The sequence below is a fragment of the Phaseolus vulgaris genome, chromosome 8 (genome assembly GCF_051622355.1).
Source record: "Phaseolus vulgaris cultivar YP4 chromosome 8, ASM5162235v1, whole genome shotgun sequence".
NCBI lineage: Eukaryota > Viridiplantae > Streptophyta > Magnoliopsida > Fabales > Fabaceae > Phaseolus > Phaseolus vulgaris.
The window spans coordinates 49359507-49369089 of NC_143505.1; the positions used below are offsets into that span (position 1 = coordinate 49359507).

The window sequence follows — 9583 nt, forward strand, 5'->3', positions numbered from 1 at the left end:
GCTCTTGATACCAATTGTTGGGTCTATTAGTGTCTAAGTTCAAGAGGGGAGGGGTGAATTGAGCTTATAAAGTTTTCGCAGGAACACACAATTTTCAGTATACCAGAGGCAAAAAGAACAGATTGTTTTTACATGAAACAGATTGATTCTTCAGAGCAGTCTAGCACAATTTGAATTTGGTCAATGTAGAATTGTGATTAACAGAGAATTACAACAGAGTCAGATCAGCTGAATATTATGAGGATGAAGGATACAGTTATGCTTAGAAATCAAACAAATTTACTCAACACAAGGTTCTAAAGAGAATGGTTCTTTCTCAGATTTTAATGAATAGACTGTTTGTTCACAGATCACTTAAACCATCATATACAACTGCCTTGTTTGTGATTAGAAAGCTTTAACAGATCAGGAAGAACAGTTTTTACTTAAACCCAGAATTAACAGATTCAATTTCAAAAGAACAGATTTAGTTCTTGACAGAATTAAGCAAAACCAGAAATGAGTGTAGGGATGAGAAGAAAGGCACACAAGTTTTTATACTGGTTCACTCATACAGAGCTACGTCCAGTCTCACCTTACCCCAAGGTGGAATCCACTAAAAACAGTACCAATTACTTACAAACTCAACAGTTCTTGAACACTACAAGAACAACACCAACAATGCTGAAAAACCCTATTTCAGCACACCTTGCACTCCAAGAAACCCTATCAAGGAGTGACTAACATTTACGCCTTTACAAAACAGAATAAAGGAATGATTACACCTGAAAAGAAGATGCAAGAACTCAAAACCAGTAGTTCAATTTGCTGCAGAACTGCACCAGCACCTTCACCAAGATCAAAGGTTTCCTAGAACAAGCACACTTGAAAATTTCTTTGGAAAAACCTTTCAAAAATCTTTCAATCCTTCTTCTCACATGGAAATTGTTTGATTTCTGTAAAAAACGTAATTGCTCAGCACTTTTTCATGTGAGAGAGACTTTTCTTTATATAGAAAACAATTTCTAACTTCTTTTCAAAAAACAGTTGAAAAGCAGTTATGAAAACAACAGATTCATTTTTGAACTTAACAAATTTATTTTGTGAAAACCGCCAACTCAGCTAACTGAAATAACTGTCTGAGTTGTACCTTTGGTGCCCTAACTAACTTGTGAAAAACCTTTTAACTGACCAAAGAGCAAACCGATTCTTTCACAGTGAAACAGATTAAATGATAGCAAATAGGCCAGCTCAGCTTTAACTGAAATAACTAACTAAGCTTTACCTGTGGTGTTTTATCAGAATTTTAGAAAAGCCTTTTAACAGAGAAGAAATAAACTGATTCTTTCTCCATAAAACAGATTTATTTGTGTACTGATTTAAAACTTTTAAGAGCACTTTAAAAAACTTTTCAAAAACCATTTAACCACATCATGTGCTTGATCTAGGCTTGGTTAGGCATCTAGGATAGATCATGTAGCAAAAGGCAACCTTACACAAATACAAGCCTACATACAAGATCATCTAAACCTATTACAAACATTACAACAAACTAGCTATTTTTCTACATCAAACACACACTAACACTAGGTAGAGAAGAGGCTTCATCCATCTTCAACAAGAGAAAGGTTTGTGAAAGTCTTGAAGGATAGAATCTGGCTAGGAAAGGCTTGGTACTTAAGTAATTCAAGTGATTCACCTCTCTTTCCTGGGAATCTACCTACATTACTCCACTTATCTTTCTTTTGGTAAATTGCTTTTAACACATAACTTTAGTGAAGTGATAGAGATTCTATTAAATCTCTTTTGAAACAACTAGCACAAGACTTTCAATCACTTTCATATAGACAATTGCAACATGAGACCCAACTCAAAAAGAGGGATGAACATTTTGCTTTGATGAAAGAAGAGTTGAAAGTGGTTAAAGAAAGGGATGAATACAACAAATCGAAAAAAGTTTTCATGCATCTAACTCTAGGGGTAATGATTCTTTGAGGAAACAAAGTCTTAGAATTAATGAATATTATCAACCACCCCCTAGGAAAGCTAGAAAGGAAAGAAAAGAAAGCCCAAGAGAGGTTAGGGTAGATCTACCTTATTTCCATGGAAAAGAGAACGTATAAGCTTACCTAGATTGGGAAATGAAGGTAGAATAATTGTTTGCTTGCCATAGAGTAAGTGAGGAAAGAAAAGTACCCTTAGCCACTCTAAGTTTCCAAGGAAATGCTATGTATTGGTGGACGACCCTTGAGAGAGATAAGCGTCTTCATAAGGATCCTCCCATAGAGTATTGGAATGATCTTAGGGGAGCCTTAAGATGCCGCCATATTCTCTCCTATTATAATAGGGAGTTAATGGACAAGCTCCAAAGATTCCAACAAAGGACCATGAGTGTAGATGAATATAGGCAGAAAATGGAATTATATATTATGAGAGCCTCAATTAGGGAGTATGAACCCACCACCATAGCAAGATTTTTAAGTGGGCTTAACCTTGAGATTAGAGATAGAGTTGAACTTTTGCCCTACCAAGACTTGAATGACTTGATTCAACTTTGTATCAAAGTTGAACAACAAAATTTGAGAAAAAATTCAAGTTGTAGGGAAAGCTCATACTCTAACTCTTATCACAAAGAGGAGTATAAAAGGGAGGAAAGCCTATCAAAGGAAAAACCAAAGGACACTCCCAAAAATATAGAAAAAGATGTGCTAACCCCACAAACCCGCAATAGAGATGTCAAGTGCTTTAAGTGTTATGGTAGAGGCCATGTACAAGCCCAATGCCCAAATCAAAGAACTATGTTTCTAAGAGGGGTAGACGAATATAGTAGTCATGAAGATGAATCTAGTGGGGAAAAAGAAAAAGAATATAGTGAGGGAGCATATCCATGTGAGGGTGAGTTAATGATGATTCGAAGAACCCTCAACAATAAATCTAGCGTGAACCTAGAGACACAAAGAGAAAACATTTTTCATACAAGATGCAAAGTTTTAGAAAATGTTTGTTCTCTCATTGTGGATAGTGGCTCTTGCTGCAATTGTTGTAGCGCTAAAATGGTTGAAAAGCTAAATCTACAATTAATACCTCATCCTAAACCTTACAAACTTTAATGGATCAATGAAGATGGGGAATTAACTGTAGATAAGCAAGTGAAAGTCAAGCTCTCTGTGAGAAATTATAAAGATAAAGTTTTATGTGATGTAGTTCCCATGGAAGCTTGTCATATTTTGTTGGGTAAACCTTGGAAATTTGATAAGAAAACTATGCACAATGGTTTTACCAATGAGATTACTTTCACTCATAAAGAAAAGAAGTTTATACTCTATCCCTTACCACCCTCCCAAGTGGTAAAGGACCAAGAGCAAATGAGAAAAAAAAAAGAGATGAAGAAAAATTAATAAAAAACCAAGAAAAAGATCTTAAGGAAAAAAGAGGCGTGAGAAAAGAGTGTTCCTTCCCACAAGGTCATTCAGAAAGAAGAGAAATTTAAAACAAAGTTGAAAAGATACTTCTTTCTGAACAACCCACAAGCCTCCTATCTAGTAAAGGAACACATAAAAAACTTTTCTTACAAGAGAGGAAAAACTTAGAAAAAAAAATTATGTACTCTTCTCTAAAGAAATCTAGTGAAAAGTTGCCAAAAACAAAAAATAAACAAAAGAAATAGCAACTTAATGAGACTGATTTTTATACAACTGCTGAAACTAACTCATTTGATTTGTTTGATGACTCCTATAGATGGACATTTGATCCAGGAGGACGAGCATAGTTGTCAAAGCAAGAATAAGGCTGTTGTTCGAGATCAACTTTGTAGATCTAAGAACAAAACCTCTCAAGAAGGAGGGGATGATGGAAACCATCCAGCCACATACATCCCCCTAATAATGAAGAAGAGGAAGCATTGGATTTGAGGACAAATCCTTTTCAAGAGGGAGGGGATGATGGAAGAGGCCCAAGCACAAGCCCACATGCAAGCCCCCCAAAGAGTAGATTTGGGCCAACCACTAGAGCTATGGCCAAGAGGATCCAAGAAGACTGGAATGCTGCTACAGATGGCAGAGAAACCTTCTTATACATGTTCAAAATGCCATAAACTCTAGTGTAGAGTAGACTTTAATTTCTTGTCAAAATTTAGTATAGGAACTTTATTTGTAATTTTTCTTAGAATTAATTTTGGCACCTAAAACACCAACCTAGGTAAATTTAGGGTTTCTAAAAACCTCTAAATTTACCAAGGCCGGTCTAGAAAGCCCATAGAGGGGGTGAGCATACAACACTAGTCACACCCCTCCCATGTGCTTCATTAGGCGCCACTTTTGGGAGGGAATTCATTTGAATTTCCTTCCACTTTCATTTGAATTTTCAGCCCTCTAAACACTATAAATAAGAGGGTTTGGCTCATGTAATTGCAAGATTAATAAATGAGTGAATTGCTGCCAAATTTTTGCCAATTACACTTGTGTCTCCTACCCTCCCTAGGATAGACGTTTGATCTTCAATTTTCCACTAGACCAAGTGATTAGGCCTCACCTATCACTCTCCATACCTATCCTTCACCTTCAAGGAATCCATAAGCTCTAAGTGAGCTTCTTGTCGGCTACAACCCATGAAGCTTTCCCACCTCTCCACCAAGAAAATGCAATTCGAATGAAGGCACTCTTCCATCATCAGTGAACTATATAACTCTACCTTTAATTATAATTGGGTACGGTTGGTAACTAAAAAAAAAAGGTAAAATTAACTTAACCAAATTTAATTTAATTGGGTTGGATAGAAAGTTAGATTAAACATTATCTATTCCTAGTTACTTATATTTTATGAAATAAGTTGAATTATATATTAATATTTTGTTAAAATATTTCATTTCATATGATTAACTTAAAGAAGTTTACGAAAGATTTTTTTTAAAATTATTCTGGAAATAGAAAGTTAGTTAGATATTATTAGGGTCATCACATAAGAAGTATTATACAATTTAAAGCTTGAAATTCATTAGTGTCATCAATCCTCTTATTCAACTCTTTTGAGTTCGAAGTAGTCTGAACCTCCTCGAGAGAAAGACTTTCTCTCCCGTACAACAAAGTCTTCTTGAAATGATCATGTATCTTGAAAAAAGCATACAATAACAATAATGCTTGATCTTCATCATGAATTTGAACATCAATGTTCTCAAGATCAAGTATTAAATTTATTAAATTCGTTCAATTGTTCACTAACAACCTTGTCATTACTCATCTTGAACGAGTATAACGCCTGTTTCAGGTATAAACGGTTAACCATGGACTCGGTCATATACAAGCTTTCAAGCTTCGTCCATAATCCTGTTGTATCCTTCGAAACTTGCCTCGGGACTATGTCACCAAGATTTAGAACAATTGCACTATGAGCCTTTTCTAACAATGCAATCTTGTCCTTTTTAGTCATGGATTTGTCAGACTTAAAATCTCCTTCCAAAGCGTCAAGAATGCCTTGTTGAACCAAAAGAACACGCATATTCAATCATCTTAGCCCAAAATCATTCAAGCTAGTAAATTTATCAACCTAATACACCGTATAAGTCATCTTGATTGAATTTCTTTATTCCACATTCACTACACCAGTTTGTATAACACAAACACAATTTACTTAATCGTATGATTAATTAACGTAATACACAAATGCAGAAATCGAGAATGAGAATGTAAAACACGATAAACAAAGTACGAAAAATCATACACAAACAATTTACGTGGTTCGACTATAACCAGTCTACCTCCACGACAAAATTCACTATAATAATTTTTATACTTACGACTCGAAGTTTCTCTCTGAAACTCTCAACTCTTACGTTAAACAATATATGTCAAGTTCAAGTTCCTAAGTAAAAGACAAAAAATAATTGTCTTAAAACTTTCCACAGGACGTTTCTCATACAAACCAAACACGTGTACAATATTTTAGTTTTAAAATAACATGAGGCGTTAACAGTTAGAGGAAAAATAAATAGAAGGGTTAGATGATTTAAAACAACAATTATTCAACAGACGATGATACCATTAGAAAGTCTTAAACCACTAAACGGTCTAGAAAAACTTGAACTTAGATTTTAGCTGAACAAATCTTCATATATATATATAATGTGTTATTTTAAGTTGACTTAAGATTAAAAGAGACGACTATGGGTATTAAAATGTGGACTTTTAGTTCTAACTCAACCTCATAAAATCGACTTATAAGGTGAGGTTTTTGCACTCACTTATATACTATGAAGTGTTCTAATATCTAGTCGATGTGGGATCTCCAACACACACTCCTCACACCGAGGCTACCAATTCGTGTGTTAGACTATATATTTATGGGTTTTTTTTTTACTTTATGCAGTATTCAATCTGATTAAAAGTCAAGAAGAAGAAAATAAAGTTTTATTTTTTTCTCTTATGGGTAAAACAATGTTTTATTTTTGTCTCTTATGGGTGAACATGGAACTTCCATGAAGGAGTAAAGTCAAGAAGCTTTTCTCTTGTTAGCTACAAAATAAATCGACCTTGTCTCATTCTGTAGGCATTTTCTGTTTATGTGATCTCTTCCTCTTTCTCTTACTTTGCCTACTTTTCTTCACTCCATAGTCTCCTTTTGTTTCCTTTGAAGGAGACCAATATTTTGTTTACTTTTCTTTTTCTTTTTCTTGCAAGATAGTGGGTTTGGACCCTTAGCTATTTTTCTCTTAAAGAGAGGTTTATCCTTTATTTCAATCGGTTCCTCCTTCTCCTTCCAATACTTTTCTTTAGTCCTCGAATATCTTTTGAATCTTCTATTTCCATTGTTTCAGTCATAAAATTGTTAGCTTCCTCATACTCTTTCGTAGTCAGATGCAACCGTTTTTCTTCATAAGTTTTTACGTATTGTTGTTGATATGTAGATGGGGATTTAAGAAATAGTGCTTTTCAAACACCATATATAAGAGGCACACCAGGTACCTCTTGCAACTCTTTCTGGAGCTCAGTGTCCTGACTAGCAACAAAGAAATGTTCAAAATTTCTTTTTTCAACAATCTCCTTGATGCAAGCAACTCCACTCACACATCTATCATGCTTACATCTAGTAACTATAAGTTTATGTGTTGCTTTCAGAGCCTCAGAATTTGAGCGATCAAGTCGCTTCAACTTAGCCAAAAGACACCTGGTAGTGTAGAGTTTGACATTAGTACTAAGGATATTGGCAAGTGCATTCTTAGCCAAGGTTAATTTATTCACAACAAGGTGATGCATGAATGTCCCATCGCATAAAACCTTGAAAGGCTTCCAAAAACCAAAACAAGCAATGTAAAACGTCAAAGCTTTTTGTGTCTCCTATGCTTTTTCACCTTCATGTGGATATCATCGTCATTGTCCTCAAGAATATCAGGATCATTGTCCTCAGGAGTAACAGGATCACTGTCTTCAGGAGTATCAGGAGTAAGAGCGTTGGAACCAAGAGAAAGATAAGAGTTACGATCTCACATGCTAAATGAACGGTGTTTGAGAAACTTGCAAAGAAGAAGAGGGAAAGAATCAAAACAATGCAAACAAAGAAGAGAAAAAAAATTAAAGCATTTCATTGTATATAAGTAGATCAAACCTCACCTTATAAGATTTTAAAAAATTGAATTAATAATATAGATAAACTTAACATAAATTGTGGCGTTGAATAACTTTCAAACTAGTTAGAGAAATTGTTTTTTAAAAAGTGTTAATCACATGTGTATAATGGAAATTTTACTAGCGAAGCAACAGTAGATATGAAATTAAATTAAATTAAAGTGAGTATACCTACTTTTCAAACCGCAGACTTTGTCTCTCATAATTCGGGCTTGTACATTATTCTATATTTGAAATCTTGTCCTAATGTGCCAGGGTAAAATATATTATTTATAAAAAAAGTACAATGGTTGTAGAATAATTAAAATTAAAATAGACATTCTTTCATTCATCATAAATCCTCTCAATCTAAGATTCCTAAACTAAAACACAAAATCCTTAGAAAAAAGGAGCTCATAAAAGATAATATGAGTTTAAACATCATAAAAAAAAATCAAGTGCAACTGACTTTCTAATAAAAATTAATAATTTTGTAACTGGCAAAAAAATCTAAAAACTGTAAATGCCTTAATAGAAATAATTATCTTTAATTAATATTACTTGACAAAAAAAGATAGTGTCTTGTATTTCTTAATTAAGCAATACAAGAACATTTTTTATAATAGTAATATGTATTGATGGATAGTTAAAAAAAGTACTAATTTTGATATTTTATTTATGAATTGGCATCTTCATTAGTTTCTAAAAAGTAGTAGTTCATCAATTTAAGCTTAACCATGCTTTAAGATCAACATGAATCCTCAATTTTACTCTTTCCCAGAAATTATCACTTTTAAGTCCAACTATGGTTACCTCTTAGAAATCTAATGAGATTACAAATTTTATTAAACTACAATAACTAACCCCAACAAACACAAGTTTCAAAGATCTCTGTTCGAAACCGGCATAGTCGGTGACAGGGGAATATGGGAAACCGAATTCAAGCATCCAAAAGTGACCGGCGAAGCCGGTATCTGAAACTCCGACTGCGAAGATGACGACGGCATCGGGTTCCGCAGAAACCGCAGGTACGCCGAGACAGGGGACTCCGTGTGGACGCTGGGAAACGGCGGTAGAGGCGACGGAGGCGCGGCGGCGACGGGGTGAAGCGGCGGACGGTGGCGGAGAACCTGCGGAAGCGGCGGCGGGCGGAGGCGGTGGAGGCGAGAGGTTGCAACCTGTTTGGGTTGGTGGTTGTGACCGGGTGAACCGGTGAGCATTTGTACCATGTCCCTGAAATCGTTCTTGCTGATGTTATACACCTTTGGCGGAGAATCGGTGAGAGAGTCGAAGGTGGATTTCTTAACGTTGGGTTTGGAAATGTTATGTGAAAGCTTGTTGAGTTGCTTCAGACACTGATCTCTCATAGAAGTTGAAGAAATTGATGATGATGATTCATAGTTTTTCTGATCCATTATTCTTTTCTTTGCTTAGTATAAACACTTTCTCTTCTTAAAACCAATACTCAGGTATATATATATATATATATATATATATATATATATATATATATATATATATATATATATATATATAGATACAGAGTGAGACCAACATGTGATACATGATTAAATTTGTATGAAGATTAAACGTACATATAAACTTATGAAAATGAAATTGAATTTAGCATAAAAAATTAATTCATATATTAAAAGAAAAATGATAATTAGTTGATACTTTTTGTGGTAATTATAATAAAAGAAAATAGAGATAGAGGTGAGTTTGGTGGGAAATTAAATATTTTGGGGCTTAGAGGAGTGGTGAAGTAATTGATGAAAGTGTTTGTTAGTTGTGAGTGTAATAATTAATGAGTAAAGAGAGAGTGATGAAGTTAATAAAAGATGGAGAGAAGAGTGTTGTGTTGTGTGTTAATGGATGTATAATGTAGATGAAGGGTCTACTTCATAAGAGGTTCGGTTTATCAATATACGTTTGACTGTACGTGAAGTTGTTGACCACACTTTTTAATACCAAACACTGTTTTATACAACTTTTTCCCTTTTCTATGA

At 34.5% G+C, this 9583-nt stretch overlaps 1 protein-coding gene and 2 pseudogenes across 1 annotated transcript; 1 reads left to right on the top strand and 2 right to left on the bottom strand.

Moving 5' to 3' along the window:
- The first annotated feature begins 2207 nt into the window (after positions 1–2207).
- Positions 2208–3377, top strand: LOC150025633 (uncharacterized; annotated as a pseudogene).
- A 3131-nt stretch (positions 3378–6508) lies between these two features.
- On the bottom strand, positions 6509–7437 carry LOC137827169 (uncharacterized; annotated as a pseudogene).
- A 786-nt stretch (positions 7438–8223) lies between these two features.
- Positions 8224–9017, bottom strand: LOC137825297 (VQ motif-containing protein 9). Its single transcript, XM_068630971.2, has one exon. The coding sequence runs from the start codon at positions 8987–8989 to the stop codon at positions 8456–8458; it is 534 nt and encodes a 177-aa protein (XP_068487072.1). The 5' UTR covers positions 8990–9017; the 3' UTR covers positions 8224–8455.
- Between the last annotated feature and the right edge of the window lie 566 nt (positions 9018–9583).